Here is a 17,407-nt window from a genome sequence, read left to right as displayed (position 1 = left end):
ACCACGAACTTGCTTTGCTGAGGACAACTTCTAATTTCTAATCTTTCTGTCTAACTCCCACAGGTGTGTACCATCATATCCAATTTATTGCAGGGTGGGGATGAACAGGCTCTCAACTCACCAATGAATGATATTTGCAGTCCATAGTACATCTTTATTAAACTTATCCTTACGAACCTTCTACTTTCTGTCAACAAGATTTGTTTTTATAAGCGGTAACTTTGTTTTGAAAATCAGTGCCTGCTTGCCTACCAGCAGTAATCCTTCTGCTTCAGCCTCCCAAATTCTGAGATTACATGATGTTCCCCATGAAGGGCTAAAGGCTTCTATTTATCATTGGGAAAGGAACCCAGGGCCACCTGCATGCAAGGGGCATTGTCAGTGTGATGCACCCCAAACAGTACCAGTTCTTTTCTATAAAATCAATTTACTTTGTATCATTCAAAATCCAATCCATCATAGCATATAGTGAAGTCTTTCTCTAACCTCTGACCAACCCACCAGGTACTTCTCAGAGGCAACCAGTATCCCTAATGTCATACAAATTCTCCCAGAACTATTTTACATAGATACAAGTATATTGTATACATATCTTTATATACATAGTATGTTACCGTAACTTCTCCAACACTTTGGAAAATAACAAATTTATAACAATTTCCATCCTGTATATTATGCTATAATTCCATGTTCTGAAGAAATAAAATAAATCTCTTTGAGAAACAGCAGAAGTTTGTGAAGTCCTTCACTCTTTGAGAGCATACAGAACGTCATTCTGGCAAACATTGAGTCTCACTCGAAGGAGGAGGTCATTTCTGCTGGGCTCCACCAGGAGAATGCGGCAAGAACCCAAACGTGAGCACACAGCCATGGTCTCTGACATGGTTGGGTATGGCAGTCCCTCCATTCTGCACAGAGCCACGTGCTGACTGTATATCTAGATATCAAAAGTGAAAGTGAAGATTAGGAAAGACAATAATCCGGCGCTTTTATCTGATCATCTTTTGCAAAAACTGAGCACCTGGGGTATGACAGGTGATGTTCATCTTGAGTCCACGCACTTGGAAGGCAGAGGCCAGCAGACTTTGTGAGTCTCAGGACAACCAAGGCTACATAGTTAAGATGCAGTGACAAAACAGTCATTCATGCCTGGATAGCAAATGTGTCATCAGTTGATGCCCTTGCATAAATGCAAGCTGTAGAACAGGGCATGGCTCATCTGAACCTTGCCATTCTATCATTTATCTATGTGATATAGGCGGATTATGTCACTTTTTCTTTTCTAGTCTTTTAAAGGCAAGGTCTTGAAGTCTGTAGTTCACACCAATCTGGCCTCAAACTCAATCCCCTTGCCTCATCTTCCAAGTGCTGAGATTCCAGGTGTAAACGGCCACATGCCTATTTAACGATTTAAAGCTTCAGTGTTACAAGATGTCTTGCACCTACCTTATCAGTTGACCCGTATGAAATAATTATTAACTGCAGAGAAATAGTTATGTGGTCACAGGCATTAAGAGTTCAAGGATTAAAAGTGTCAATCCTCCAGAGTAACATCTGGAATGTAGTACTGCTAAAGGTCACTCTGGAGTCTTGTTGTTTGCTTTGTTTAAAGGACAAGGTCACATATATTCCAGGCTGGTCTCAAAGTGTGTAGGAGCCAAGAATGACACAATTTATAAACCTCCCTCCTCTACCTAAAAGTCCTGGGATTATGAACCACCAAGCCTAGTTTATGTGGTACTGGAGAACTGAACACCAGGCCAACGCTCTAGCCCATGTTAACATCTCCACTATTCGTTTGTTTTTTTTAATATTTATTTATTATTATACCTAAGTACACTGTAGCTGTCTTCAGATGCACCACAAGAGGATGTCAGATCTCATTACAGATGGTTGTGAACCACCATGTCGTTGCTGGGATTTGAACTCAGGACCTTCGGAAGAGCAGTCGGTGCTCTTAACCACTGAGCCATCTCTCCAGCCCCGTCTCCCCTATTCTAAGAACTCTGGACCCACCCATATCTAGAAAGATCAGAAAAACAAAACAAAACAAAAACCAGCTTTTAACCAATTACCTGTTGAAAGGTTGCCTCCTCTAGTCCTGACCGCCGGAATTCTGCAATAATGGCTCTTAGGAAGCTCTGCTCCAAGACAGAAGAGCTTCTTAAAGGAAACAAGAGATGTGAATTCTAGAGACTGCAAGCACCACTGGCCTCAAGGAAGAGCCAAACTCTGGGAAACATTTTCTGACACATCTCCTGACAAAGCCCCACACTTTCCCCACAGGATCAAACTGACAGAAAATGCTCTTTGGAAATGGGGGAACTCAGGAACTACTTCTAGAATTATACCTGCATCTTAAAATGAATGAATGAATGAATGAATAAAAGAATGAATGGGAAAAAAACCCATTCATGAATTTTGGGAGTGGGACATGCCTCAGTAAGAAGAAACATAACTGTCTCTTGCTCGTGTATCCTTTAAAGAATTGTGTGTGTATGCAGGACAGAAAAGGGTGCCAGATCCCCAGAACTGAAGTTACAGGCAGCTGTGAGCTGACATGTCTATGTTGGGAGCTAAATCTGAGTCTTCTGTAAAGAGCTACAAGTGCTTTCAACCACCACCTTACTGCCTATTTGTTCTTTTCCTTATTGAGTTTAACTGTGTAGTTCATACTTTCCTGGAACTATCATTATGTAACTTGGGCTGGTCTTAAACTTGTGACAATCTTCCTGCCTTAGCCTCTCAAGTGCTGGGATTATATGCATGAAAAACCAAACCCAGTCTGTTCCTGTAGTATTTGTACTCAAAAAATGCCCCAATAAAAGTTGTAAGCATTCAGCTCCTACCCAAGGATTGTTTTGCCTTCCCGATTACCCCTAGAATTTTCTCTATTTAAATGTGGATAGAACAAGTTAAATCTGATAAACAAGCCAATTGCTAAAGCCCCTAAGCTGGGACCTTTCCTCAGGTCCTCCCAGAGGTGCATGCAGCAGAGCATGTATCTTACTTGATGGCAGTAATATATGATGAGGAGAACATTTCATCTATAGCTTCCATTAAGTGGGCCACAGTGACCAGGCTCAGAGAGTCACTGTGTAGATGGGAAAGCTCGCAGATCTCTGTGGCACGCCTGCAGATGTCCAGGCAGCGCCGGGCATCTCCAGAGAGGGCTGCTACCTACAAGAAGGAACATTTTATTAATTTAGATTTATTTATTTTATTTGATGTATATGAGTACACTGTAGCTGTACAGATGGTTGTGAGCCTTCATGTGGTTGCTGGGAATTGAATTTTTAATACCTCTGTTCAATCCGGTCAGCCCTGCTCACTGTCTTCAGGCACACCAGAAGATGATGTTAGATCTCATTAAGGGTGGTCGTGAGCCACCACATGGTTGCTGGGATTTGAACTCAGGATCATCGGTAGAGCAGTCAGTGCTCTTACCCACTGAGCTATCTCGCCAGCCCTGGAACATTTCTTTTTTTTTTTTTTTTTTTTCAAGACAGGGTTTCTCTGTATAGCCCTGGCTATCCTGGAACTCAGAAATCCGCCTGCCTCTGCCCCCCCCCCCCCCGAGTGCTGGGATTAAAGGCATGTGCCACCACCGTCCAGCGAACATTTTATTTCTAATGTCCACTTGCCATCTCAGGTAAATAAACACTGGCTCTTGTTGGGGTGATCTTTGTGCACTGTGTAAAGATTGTCTTTGTATTATTCAAATGCTGATTTCTATGCCAACAAAGCTGAGTGCAGATAGACTTTGGTATTATTATTCATATGGCTACATCAATTTTATTAACATTCCCTCTCTTCTGATTGGTTTAAGAAGAAGCTGATGGCCTATAGCAAAAGAAGAGATTAGGTAGGACTTCTGGCAGAGATAGAGTGGGACTGGGGGTATTTACCAGCCAGATACAGAAGAGGCAGGGCAGAACTGAAGGAGAGGTAACTAGTGAGCCACACTGCAGAACACAGATTAATATATATATATGTTCATGTCTGGAATACAATTACTACATCGCAAACTGCTGTCCCATGATTCTATAGATAAGACCAGTGGGAAGGGTAGAAATCCTGTTTTATTATTCAGGAAACAAGTGGGGTTTTATTGTTAGTTTTTGAAGAGATAGAAAAGATGCTTATTGTTATGAGAACTTGGTTCTTTTTTCAGTATCCACGTACTGGTTCACAAACACCCACAAGCCCAGCTTTTAGGGAATCTAAAGCCCTACTATGACGTCCGTGGAAGCTGGGAATGGTGATAAAGTAGGAGGAACTCTAGGAAACTCTAGGAACTCAAGGCCAGTCTAGTCAATATTGTGAGAGTTCCAGAATAGCAAAGACTACATAAATACCCAGCCTCAAACACAAACAAGACACAAGGGTTCTTATTCTGTGTGCCGAGAACTAGTTACCAGCAGCTAGAAGAACATATTTGGAGGTAAGCTCCCCCAGTATGTTGTAAATTTGGGAGAACAGCCTGATCAATGCCTAAGAGAATTAAAATCAAGATTGGGAAGGGAAAGAAGTCAGTTTGCCAGATACCATGCAGGAGGAGCTTTCTGGAGATGGCACAATATTTTGCACAACTCCAATGGAAAGGCACAGGATTGTTTCTTGATGTTGTGCAGTCTGTGTGTGTCATTGATATACCCCTCACATACCTAGCATTGTATGACTGGGCATGGGAAGACCCTCCACTCTATTAGGCAATTTTCCTGTAGATCAATATGAATTTTCATAAAATGCTGTTTGGATGAATTAATGAATTTTTGGAACTCCTAATTTGATTTAAATAGTTTTAGGAAGTTAAGGTAATTGACAGTTTAATAAGATGATTTAAGTTGTTTTTCTAAAAAGATAAAATTAAGAGTAGAATGTTGAGGCTGGTGAGATGGCTCAGTGGGTAAGATGGCTCTTCTGAAGGTCCTGAGCTCAAATTCCAGCAACCACATAGTGGTTCACAACCATCTGTAATGAGATCTGAGGCCCTCTCCTGGTGTCTGAAGACAGCTGCAGTGTATTTATGTATAATCCTTTGTAGAATAGTAAGGGTTACATAGGTTTGAAAAGGAGGACAGTGAGCTTTCATGAATTAAAGGCACATAATAGTACTCGGAAGGAAAAACAGGCTTGGGACAAGTTTGAACACACTCAATTTTTCAAAAAACACAGTTGCTCTGGGTTGGGACTGAGTTCCTGGATCTCATTTCTAGAGATAGGGCCATAGATTGCAGGGTGTACAATTAAAAAAAAAAAAAAAAAAAGACAGGATTATGAATAAAGAGTAAATAATTCTGAGTATAAGACTAGAGGATAGATGATTAGCCCGTTAATCTGAATAAGACTTCAAAAGTAAGATGTACAGATAATGATCTGTTTCTTGGCAAATTCATTGTCATCAGCGAAGTATAGGAAAAAACTTGCTACGATGGACTAGCTTGCTTAAACTCTGCTACTCAATGATGCAGGAAAACTCTAATTAAGGTAGATGTCTGCCAGATAGCCTTCTGAGGCTCAGCTCATAATGTAGGACTCCCTCATTAGCAGTTTCTCCTACTCTGATCTCAGGGAAATTCTAAGCCCCCACACTGGCCTCTATCGGAGGAATGTTTATAGGATCAATTTCCTTTCTTCTGACAAAACTTGTTCAGCAGCACCTGAGATCACACTAACGAAGCACTCTAGGTCCTCAGAGCTCCACACCAATGGCCCCTGCTCATCCTGGCTGTCCCAACCCGCTGTCCCCTAAAACTTTACTTAGGGTGACTGAAGGCTTATAAAGTTGATCTGCCTACTGACAAGTGGTCCCAGTGTGGTCATTCACCATACATCTCACAGGGCTTCTGAACCCTGTTTGGGTCTCTATTTCCACTGTCCTTGTGGACCGAACCAGCTGAGGAGCCTCGAGGGCAGGAGACCCACAAATATTGCTTTGCAGCTATGTTGAACTTGTAGAGAAAAAGATGGGAAATGTTAGCTAGGTCTGAGTTTCAAAAGAAAAATACATAATCAATAATCTTGTAATTTCCTCTTGTGTAATGATTTTAATGTTTTTTGTGGTGATTGTTTTTAGCGAATATGTAACTTGTAGCTACAAAGTAATCTTTTTTTTTTTTTTTTAAACACAGAGAACTGTTTTAAGTGGTATAAAAAGGCTGAGAAAAAAATAAAGTTGTTGGAGCCTACTTGTTAGAGCTCTGCTCCATCCATCCAGCGTGTAAATGTGTATTAACATATGTATGTACATATGTATGATCCCCCCTTTTCTCTTTGCCTTCTCACTGGCCCCCAAACAAATAAAGAGTTCAAAGAGTTTATGATATTGCCTTTCACAGGGAGTGCCAGCCCCAGTAAATCAAGCTTTATTCACTCAGAGAAGTCTGCTGAGTGAATCACCCACTCCACACTCGGCCCTGCTCAGTTTACCTTGTGGTATCAAACCTGGCCTTTGACAAAATTGGGGGAAGCCCTGGGTTGAGACAGGAGAATGAAACCAGCGTACAATGTCAATAGCTATTGCTGCTCCTTCTATGGTTTCCAAGCCCCAATTCCCAAGGAACTCTCCACTTTTTCCCAAGCTGACTCTGAAAAAAACGCTTGAATGCTTTATTGCCATTTACTTGTTAGTTTTGATAGGATATCCCAATGTAGCTCAGGCTGGCCTTGACCAGGCACCCCTCCTCTCACTGTCCCAAGTGCTTATATGGATACCCTGTCTTACATACCCAGATCACTTGAATTTTAATTCTTTTCATCCTACAAAGACCTCTTTCTCAGTTCTTATATTCCCAGTACTCATTAGCAACCAGAAACTCACCTGTCACTGGACCACACCAAATTATCTGTAAAAGGATCCATTCCTTCCAAAATTATGGCACATAAACCAAGAAAACTATAAAGTATAGTATATAATACGCTAAGACATTAAAAGTAGTCATCTTAGCGAAGCGTGATAGTACATGCCTTTAAAGCAAATAAAATACTCATCTCTGTTAAGTTGAATTATAAGCAATTAAAAAAAAAAGCTTGGGATTTTAATGTATGACTTCTCTACTTCATGTACGCCCACATGCCTTAAGAGGGCATCAGATTTTAGATGGTCATGAGACACACCATGTAGTTCCTGGGACTCAGGACCTCTAGAAGAGCAGCCAGTACTGTCAATGGCTGAGCCATCTCACCAGCCACCATAAGCAATGTCTAATGTTTTGAGTATACCAAAGCCACTCTTCTAATAAGTGACACAAGTATCATGGCCTTCCCTTTCTTTAGGTCCCTATATCCTATGGGTAGAGGTACCACGCAAACATTCCCTAAGTAGCACCACCCTCACCTGTAAAACAGCACCCTAGTGGTGAGCAGTGAATTCATAAGCTTGTGCTAAGGCCCCAACAAAATGAAAGAGAACATTGAAAACAAAAAACTACTCACAGCAGTTCTGCATACAGCTTGTCTGTAGACTAGATCATTCTATATAAACAAGTCTCAACACTGACCAGTTCCTAAGGGTTGAACTTATACCGTCACCTCATTATTTCGGGGTTTTGGTCCTTCCTACGTGGCTGGCATGGATCTAAAGGATCCCTTTAATAACACAAAACAGTTTGTTCCTTGTATCAATTCAGGTTAGCTTGTACATAAACCCATAATCCTTGTCTTCCATAATTGTTTCTCAATTTTTATCCACCCACCCACTCATCCATCCATTGACATAGTAGGTCACAAATTTAGCCCTGGTTGATCCAGAACTTCCTATATAGACCAGAAGAGGCTCAAACTCAATCCTGGCATTGCCAGACATGGGATTGAAGCACCCTCAACCCTTTGGTATTTTCATAGTACTTCCTAAAGTTTTCTTCATTCAGAGCATACAGCACAGGACACACAGTGGGTGTTCAGTAGGGACTTGTAGAATGGCTTGAAGGTGTAACAGGAGCTTCCTGGAGAAGACATACCTTTCTGGCTACCAGCTGGACGGCATCATCCTCAAAGGCCTTTAAGTTCCTCAGGCGAGACACTAGGATCTGTTTCAGCTGGCTGTGAGAATAGGGCTGGAAAGACATCCTGGTGAGGCCCTGAAGACACGAGATGACAGATCGAAGAGGGAAATCATTCCTAGGTCTTCAAGTCCTACATAACAATCTATTACTTTTTTCCCATTTCTCCTTTTAGCTGCTGCCTAGTTGACTTGGGTACCTTGCAGGATAGTAGATACCAAACTATCCTGTTTTCTATTATAAGCTTTTGTTTTTCTAGAATCGTTCAACACAGAGGTGCTGTAAGGAAATCACAGCTCCCACCTTCCCTTACCATGTTCTTCCTGATGGTGCTTCCTGACAAACCAACCACACGCCCATGAAGGCAGAGACAGTCGGTCGGGCTCTCTGCTTTATTCTAAGTACCAAAGAGGTGGCAGGCTTAAATACTTTTTATTTTTAAAAAGTAACTAAACTTCCAGTACTTTGTGAGACCAGAAAGCCAAGGTATGGTATTTACAGAAAAGAGCATTCAATGTTTTTCATTCCAGCATAAAAATGATATAGCAGAAATCGTATTTCCTGGTGCTTTATATTTCCATTTTTGCAGAGCATCCTGGACTCACCAGTCGGCTAGACACACGGTTCATCATGATCCTCTCTGGAAGGTCCATGGTGTTGGCAATGGTCAGCACTATCAAGTGGGCCCCTTTGTGAGTAGGCCAATCAAAGAGGTTGTACATTACATCTTGTTTGTGAGTCCAAAGAAGGTCAAGCTGACAAAGACAATATACATACAATGTCACTCAGAGACCAAGCCAGGGCACATAAGTGATAGCCTGCACTACTGAGTTAGTGCATGTCATGTCCACATCGCACTTTCTAATCAGTCAGGGAATCAATGGACAGGCTTCAGTTGATACACAAGCAGCCAGCACTTTTGCCTGCACACTATCTGCTCCTAGGAGAGTGAATCTGTGCAGCCATTCCTTTCTCTTGTACTCCTGGGGCTCCTCACAGTGGGGCAAGTAGACAGGGCCACCAGACAGAAGGACTGGGTAAGGCCAAACAGGCTCAGACTCCAGGGAATCTCAGGATCGAGAGCTGCAGGAGTGGAGCCAGCTCCCTGCCAAGCTCTACCTGTTCTGGGGCAGGTAACAACACCCCACTGAGAGGACATAGCAGTCAGTCATAGCATTAAAACCCCAGAGTTCTGAGATTATTAGAGAGGCCCCAGCAGTTCAGCTGATGAGCTCCCCTTCCTGAGCACTCCTTCCCAAGAAAGGTATTTAATGCCTGGCTCACCCTGAGTAAGGTGTGTGTACTCACATCCACCATCAAATAAAACGGTTTGGACAAGCAAGGACCAGCTCTTCATCAAGGAGTGCCACAGCAAAGACCTCTGCTCTAACACTCACTCTGAACCAAACCAGGTTCCACCGCAGTCCTGGGCTCAGCCTTATTCCTGCATTGCGCATAGACACCCTGAGGGGAAGCTCGAACCCAGCAGCATCTGGGTACACAGGAGGCTGGGAACCACCGCCATTGTCCCAGACTCCAATTTCCCAACCAAGAAACCATGGACTGAGGAACGACATTATGTACTGTGTCCTGCTCCCAAGCTGCTTGTCGGCCCCCCAACATCACTTGGGCACCCCAGCAGTGAGGCAGACGAGTACTCCGCGACCTCACCTCATCCACAAGCAGCACAGTGGTTTCCTTCTGGGACCCTCGGCTGCAGAATTGCTTCGCCAGCAGTTCTGCTGCATGATTGGCTGTTGCTTTCTGGCCTGTCAGTTTCTGCACAAGGAAAAAGTAACTGCTGTAGTAAATAGTAATGACTCCACTCCCCTGATTTGCAGTGGAGTCTGTAAAAAGAGGCAACTACTCATTTCCTGTGCTCTCCCTCTAACTCTAGTCCCTTTACTCAGTGGGATATTATCTGTTCAAAGGTAAAGTGAATGAAAGAACGAGGCTTACATCAAATCCAAGACACTCTCCACGCCATCTGTGAGCTAGGGGCTCCTTCCATGTTGGCATGTAATCAATCAATATCTAACCTCTAAAAAGTCTGCCTGCCTCACCTTTGCCACGTCTGGGTAAATTTGTGAAGTGCACATAAAATTAAGTAATTCTTTCCTTTTCCATGTATTTCTAAGGAACTGTTTCCCCAAAACCCCAAACAACTTAGCCTACCTGTAAAATCTGCACATAGACTTGGTGGGGTTCTGTCAGCTTCATCCCATTAACCTCAACATACTGAAAGGGAGGAACATCATTTGTTTGTGCTGCCTGTTGCAGACAGCGTATGACCTCGTGCACAGTGGCTGTCTTCCCTGTTCCAGGGACCCCAGAAATGTACATACACCTACAGCAAGAAAACAATATACATAGGCTGAATCCATGCCATCCACATGTTAAGAAAGAGCAAGACCCCTGAGATGCAAGTAAGTGTAGTGAAGACCACTATAGGAAATTGGTCAGTTAGACCTGTTAGAGGACATTCATTCTACAGTCAAGGCTATATTAGTGCGCGCTTACTACCCAAAGGTCACCCCTACCACCCTTTAAAATTGAGACAAACATCCCACATAGCCCAAGCAAGCCTCAAACTCACTATATAGCCAAGGATGACTTTGAACTCTTTTTTTTTTTTTTTTTTTCGAGACAGGGTTTCTCTGGGTAGCCCTGGCTGTCCTGGAACTCACTCTGTAGACCAGGCTGGCCTCGAACTCAGAAATCCGCCTGCCTCTGCCTCCCAAGTGCTGGGATTAAAGGCACACGCCACCATGCCCGGCTGACTTTGAACTCTTGAGCCTCCTGCTTCTACCTCAACACCGTATACATTTTATGTAGGGCTGGGGATTAAACCCAGTACCTTATACGTATCAAGTTTTCCAAAAGGCAGAAGTCTACCCTCCTAGGTTTGGCAATGGTTCTGCTTACCACGCGCCCTGGCTCAGCAGGCTCTTACTACCCCACTGTCTACTCAGCACCACTCACCCTCCAGTCCCATCCACAAGTTTACTTTCCACAAAGCTGTAGATGTCTTGGAACTCCTGCTCCCGACAGGGAAGAGAGTCAGGCACAGCAGAAACGTGCAACCTGCAGTTGGTAGACAGAAGAACAGAAAGTCTGTCACCGTCCACCAAACACAAGGGAAAAGACCCGTCTGTTATTCCTACATGGAAGCTATACTATAAAAGCAAATGTTTCACTTACCATCTCTCTAGGATGTCCCACCCAATCTCCCTTTTCTACAACGGAACCACTCGGGTAGACTAAAATCTACTACTTTCCAAAAATCTTGATGCCTGACAGGACCTAGGTTCCTGCATTTTAAAAGAATTCTTTTTTAGGGCTCTGAAACAAAGAGGCATCATTGCTCATAGAAACAGCTCCCACCCCAAACATGATGGCAGCAGGGCTCTAGGTGTGTTCTTCCTGGGCATCAGCAGAGGTTTTGTTTAGGTGCTTGTCATACTATCCTCCATCTGCATGTCTAATAGTGCTGGCTCAACCAACCTCCAATTTCTGGGAAGAGGAGGCCCCATCATTGCTGTCTACCCCAAGGAGGACCCCTGAGTAGCTTACCTCAGCCGTGCCTCTTCTAGCACACTAGCTGGCTCCTGGACAGGCAAGTTTCTGTCTCGGATCTGAGGAGTGGCACGATGAGGTGTTCTAGGTTTAGGCTGTATTTAGAGAGTACCAGTTGTAAAACAAAACTACCCAGAACTGGTAAAAGACAAAAGGTGCATAAAATAAAAATTACCCATCCCCTATCCCTACCCTCTCACATCAAGCATGTTCATAGTCCAAACATGATCCCTTTTTTCTAATATTTATACAGAATTGGGATTAAAATAGTTAATTTGAGGAAATAAAAAAATATAGATTATTCAGCAGGAATGGTGGTGCACACAAATCCTAGGACCCAGGAAGCAGACACAGGGCAAAGATATACAATTAGACAATCTCAGAAATAAACAAACTCCTCAGGGCTTCATATATATTATACAGGTGATCTGCCACTAAGTTATAGTTCAAAGCAAATATACACACACACACATATACATATGTATGTATATATATATATAACATCACAAGCTACTCTGGGGGTGGGGGGAGAGGAGCCATAGGTCATGAGTGATTCCTGAAATCTTTTTCTTTATTTGAAAATATGGGTAAGCTTTGACTCAGGAATTCTTCCATCTATAACCTAGTAGTTTGCAAAGAAAAAAAAAAGCCTCATCAGATTTTTCTACTACAAATCCCTGTCATAGGCCTATTCTTTCTTTATAAACAAAAAAACTTTATTTCTTGTGCAGGGGTGTTTTATATGTGTGTGTGTGTGTGTGTGTGTGTGTGTGTGTGTGTGTACATACCATGTGCGTGCTTGGTGTCCAAAGACATCAGAAAAGAACACTTAGTTTGACAACAATGGAATTACTGACAGTTGTGAATTGGCACTGAGTGCTGGGAATTAAACTCAGGTCCTCTGGGAAAGCTAAGTTCTTTAAACCCTGAGCCATGTCCCCAGCTCATGACTCAGAGCCCCAGAGGCTCTGTCTCACTTTCCTCCAGGAGTGGAGACATAGTCATTCATCTATTGGGAGAAAACAGCACAGGAAGGAAGAGTACCAGAAGTCTGCAAGGCGTTTTAATTATGCTCAGAGAGCCACAATGTACTTCCTTCTTTCAGGTGAGACCCAGGGTAACAGACAACTTTTTGCACACATACTACAGCAAATGTGGCTCTAGTTCAAATAGGATCTACTAGACTCCCTTTCCTAGAGCCTATTCTTAGATTTCAGCCTTAGCTCCATCATGATCTGGAAAAATGGAAAACAATATCTAAGCGAGCATTTCTTAACTGTATGCTAGACAGTTCTGTTATGTTTTGCCCTGGTATTTTTCAAACCCACCTCTGTACGAGAAGACTCCAACATCTTTAAAGCTGCTACAGTTCCACAAAAACTTCCTTCCATTTTGCTATTGCATAGTCATTACCACACTGAAGCAGCACTCCTGGTTTCTCAGCTGCATTAAGTGCAACCTGGGCTTCAGTTCTCTATGCACGCCAAGGGAAATGCAAACACCAGAATGTGTCAGTGTCTATACATCCCTCAGGAGCCTGGGCTCTTGGCCATTTGACTCTGGCCCTTAAGAGAAACTTGAACCCAAATCACCTTGAGCTAGCCACATGCAGCAGCACATGCTTGAAGTCTGGGACCAACCTGGACTACATAGAAACACACTGTCTAAAATAACACAAGAGTAAAAAGCTCATCTTTAAGTAGACTAATTTTCAGTCCTTAAGTTCATGTAGGCCGGCTCCTCTTAGGGACAGACTATTTTTTAAATATGCTAAGAATACAACTGTTAATGTTTGGTCTTGGCATTACCATTCTTTACTATACAAGAGGGACATATCACTGGGAAAGAAACCCAAAAGAACCTTACATTTTTCTTTGGTGACTTGGAGGGGGTTGATGGCTTAGAGGCCATTCTCTGGGTCCTAGACTGCCTCAGGGAATGTCTTGTTGGGAGGGAGGGAATAAACTCATCTTCCTCCACACTCTCGGAGTCTGACACTTCTGCTGAGGATACCGACTCTTCCTCTTCTTGGTCACTTTCATCACCATCTAGAAGACTGAGTGATGGAGACTAATTATTTTCTATTATTTAGTGTACAGGCTTTAATAACTGTATAAAGTGTGTTTTAGAGGCATTACAGTCTATCCCACCACCAGGAAATATGGGATTTGTTTCATTTCTGATATAGGCATTACATATTCCACTAAATCCCTCAACAAAATATATTCCCTATTTTATTCATGAGAAAATAAGTATTAGAAATGTTCATCTCCCCAAATTTCAGTTTCAGAAGCTCAAATTCAAAAAGGTCTATTAAAATCAAAATTAATGCTTTCAGGCATCCCACATTCCCGGACTTGCTAAAACACCAGGCATGAGCCAAGGAGCCACAAGGCCTGTCAACATTTCTATTCCTTTCAGACTATGACACTTGTACAAAACGCTAGATGAAAGTGAGTATTAATGTACTGGCCTTCAAATAGAAGGGACATTAAGGGAGGGATAAGACACTATCACAGAAGGGATCAAGTTTGTTTTGCTTTTTAATGGGCAGTCTTACCAAAGCTGTTGCCTAATCCGCTTTAAAGTCAAGAGAGAATTCCTTCTACGGACACGAGAAGTATGGATGGGTTCTTTATGAGTTTCTTGTTCATTTGCCTTCCTGCAAGGTATCACATCAGGGTTATAGGAAGGCATGTCGGGTACCAAGGATCCAAAGTATGCACTGGAGATAGTCAGGTCTCACTGGCTTCTATTCTTTTTATACTAACCTTGGCAAGAGTTCATCAAACTTTGCTAACAAACTTATCAAAGAGATCCAAAAATTTAACACATCATTTAAATCAGATTTATCACACGCTATCATAGACCAAAATGGACTAACTACCAAAAGATTTCGTCCCTTTTTTGTCATGTTTACAAAGTCTCAAAGTTAGCAGAAATACACTCAGTATAAAATATGTATTGAGCAACTTATTATGAGCAAGGTGCTAGAAATTTCTACATAAGAAAACATTGAAAATCATGCTATTTGTAATCTGTCAAGTTTTTATTATACAACATTATCTGAAGTGAAAATTTCCGTTTTTCTTTTTTTTTAACAACTCGGTTGTGGCGTGTAATGTTTTTCTGGAAGCTGTCTGTAAGAGGAAGAACATAAACAGAATCCACATATAAATAGAACATTCAGAAGACACTCTGACTGGTCTTTACTTTGTAGAGAGAAACTCATCAAAGAACTTCTTGTAGTATTCCAGCTGATTCTGGCCACACCCATGACTCATGTTGCTGCTACTGATTTAGTGTTTGGTGTTTGCTATTGAAGTGGACTGCTGGTATCCTGACAACGAACAGCATAATCACCCCAAGGAACTACTTCTAAACAGGTCCACAGCACCCTTTTCCTAGTAACCGTCTTTCCCCACTACCTCTCTGGTCAGTGGGCCAGAAGTGAAGGTTGAAGCATTTAGGAACCCTAAATAAAGTAGGTTTTGAAAAAAACCCTAAGTTTACAATTATCTACTCAAGTGCCAAACTATAAAGCTTGTCCTAGATTTATTGTCTTTTTTTTTTTTTTTTTTTTTAAACTTACTTAAGAGTAGATTCCAGGTTAAAAAAACAAAAATCAAAAACCAACTTGAAAGCCGGAAGTGGTGGCGCACGCCTTTAATCCCAGCACTCGGGAGGCAGAGGCAGGCGGATTTCTTAGTTCGAGGCCAGCCTGGTCTACAAAGTGAGTTCCAGGACAGCCAGGGCTACACAGAGAAACCCTGTCTTGAAAAACCAAAACCAAAACCCCAAAAAAACGACTTTATTGAAAACAAAATGATCAGGCCTGGCAGTGGTGGTGCATGCCTTTAATCCCAGAACTTCGGAGGTAGAGGCAAGGCAGATTTCTGAGTTCAAGGCCAGCCTTGTCTACACAGTAAGTTCCAGGACAGCCAGGACTACACAGAGAAACCCTGTCTCCAAAAACCAAAAAAAGGAAGAAAACAAAATGATTATTAAATTGTGCCAAAGAGCCACAGGAAACATATGAAATCCAGGACTGTGAATGAAGCAGTATAGTTTCAGAAACAAATATCTGTATTTTCAAATGACATTGGAAAAGAAGAGCATTTCTTTTTGGAGATAATGTCACTATGTAGTTTAGGCTAACATTGAACTCATGCTAGTCTTGCCTCTGCCTCCTGATTACAGGTGTAAGTTACTATACCCAAACTCAAAGAGCACCCCAAAATACAGATTTCCGGGGCCCGAGATATGGAGCAAAATTTACTAGAGATCTGTTTTGAAACCTTTACTTAGGAAAGAGCCTCAGCCTGGTTAGACAAGACTAGTACGCTTCCCTCTGCAACGCTCATTTCTCGCCACATAAAGTATCTGAGTTGCTCACAGCGGGGATGCTCCTGCTCACCTCCTAATGTATCTTGGTGTCAGAGCCCCAAAGGGTTCCACTGAAGATCTCAACCCATTCCTGATAGGGCTAAGTGTGTTCTCCACACCAAACTTTGTGGTCATCAGAGCTGGGTCCCAGGCTCTCAGAATCACACTACCTTTGGCACAAAAAGGTTGCGCCTGTCCATTTTTTCCTAGAGTTTCCAAAGCCGAAGCGGGCTTGATTTCACCATATTTAGACGTTTTAGGAGGTGAGGTGGTCTCAGAGAACGCTGCTCTTCTTTTAGATGTTTTTTGATAATCTAAGGAGTCACACGAGCTCTTCTGTGACCGCCTCATGTTAGGCTTCCTGGTAAAACCTAAGCCTAGAGAGACAGACAACATTATACTTATCAATACAAATCCCCAGGCTCACGATGTAACTGAAGTCACACAATGGAAGTTATTCATACTTGGAATTAACCCATAGTTTCCTTCTGTAGGTCAAATGGCCTCCTCTTTTCTAAACAATTTTTCTATTTATAAATGTATACAACTTTTATTTATTATTTTTATATTTCTGCACTGTGAATTGAACCTAGAACCTTGCTAAGCATGTGCTCCACCACTGAGCTGCATCTGCAGGATCTAGAATTTGATTTCTAGGTCAGCTTTTATAAATAAATATTCAGTAATTAAGTTTTCCCAAGTCAACAACACGACACAGTACCCACCCCCAATGCACCAGAATTTGAAGAAATTTTATAGTACATTACTAAAGCATCACCAGACCCAAGTTATTTCTGGTCTTTTTAAACCCAGACTCTATCTGCCAAGATAAAGCAGGGATTCCTGAAGACAACCTTTACATGTAGCTCTGCTCCACACTTGCCAGGGCTATGAGGATCAAGAATCACAGCCCTAGCTGGGGTTATGCCTTTAATCCCAGCATTTGGGAGGCAGTGACAGGCGGATCTCTGAGTTCGAGGCCAGCCTGGTCTACAGAGTGAGTTTCAAGATAGCCAGGGCTATACAGAGAAACCCTGTCTAGAACCACCCCTAAACAAACAAACAAACAAACACAGCCCTATTAAAGAGGCAAGGCCCTAGCAAAAAACAAAAGGTGAATGAGATTCAACCTTGATATTTCCCATAGGACATGCTGATCTAACTAGGGGGGCAGGCAGAAATGTGCAGTCTTAAAGCAAGCAGAAACAAACACCTTTGATCTCAGCCCTCAGAGAATCTCTGAGTTTGAGCCAGCCTGGTTTATAGAGAGAGATCCAAAAAGCCAGGACTACACAGAGAAACTCTGTCTTTAAAAAACAAAAAGCCGAGGCCGGCCGTGGTGGCGCACGCCTTTGATCCCAGCACTCGGGAGGCAGAGGCAGGCGGATTTCTGAGTTCGAGGCCAGCCTGGTCTACAAAGTGAGTTCCAGGACAGCCAGGGC

General features: G+C 42.5%; 1 protein-coding gene across 2 annotated transcripts in view; it reads right to left on the bottom strand.

The window, feature by feature from the left end:
• Positions 1-410: 410 nt before the first annotated feature.
• The window catches only part of Orc1 (origin recognition complex subunit 1), a 30,323-nt gene continuing 13,326 nt past the window's right edge, over positions 411-17,407 (bottom strand). The window contains exons 6-17 of one of the 2 annotated variants that reach the window (XM_021200479.1): positions 15,997-16,342; positions 14,140-14,241; positions 13,446-13,635; positions 11,577-11,674; positions 10,986-11,087; positions 10,179-10,350; positions 9,675-9,782; positions 8,609-8,758; positions 7,962-8,081; positions 3,011-3,180; positions 2,076-2,163; positions 411-937 (exon numbers count right to left, since the gene is read on the bottom strand). In XM_021200479.1, coding sequence (XP_021056138.1) covers positions 746-937; positions 2,076-2,163; positions 3,011-3,180; positions 7,962-8,081; positions 8,609-8,758; positions 9,675-9,782; positions 10,179-10,350; positions 10,986-11,087; positions 11,577-11,674; positions 13,446-13,635; positions 14,140-14,241; positions 15,997-16,342 — 1,838 coding nt within the window. In that variant the 3' untranslated portion in view covers positions 411-745. The remainder of the gene's footprint in view (positions 938-2,075; positions 2,164-3,010; positions 3,181-7,961; positions 8,082-8,608; positions 8,759-9,674; positions 9,783-10,178; positions 10,351-10,985; positions 11,088-11,576; positions 11,675-13,445; positions 13,636-14,139; positions 14,242-15,996; positions 16,343-17,407) is intronic. The other variant, XR_002380628.2, reaches the window with a different exon arrangement.

The sequence above is a fragment of the Mus pahari genome, chromosome 6 (assembly GCF_900095145.1).
Source record: "Mus pahari chromosome 6, PAHARI_EIJ_v1.1, whole genome shotgun sequence".
In the NCBI taxonomy this organism is placed as follows: Eukaryota; Metazoa; Chordata; class Mammalia; order Rodentia; family Muridae; genus Mus; species Mus pahari.
The sequence above is the reverse complement of the archived record's forward strand: the minus strand, read 5'-3'. Positions and strand labels throughout refer to the sequence as shown.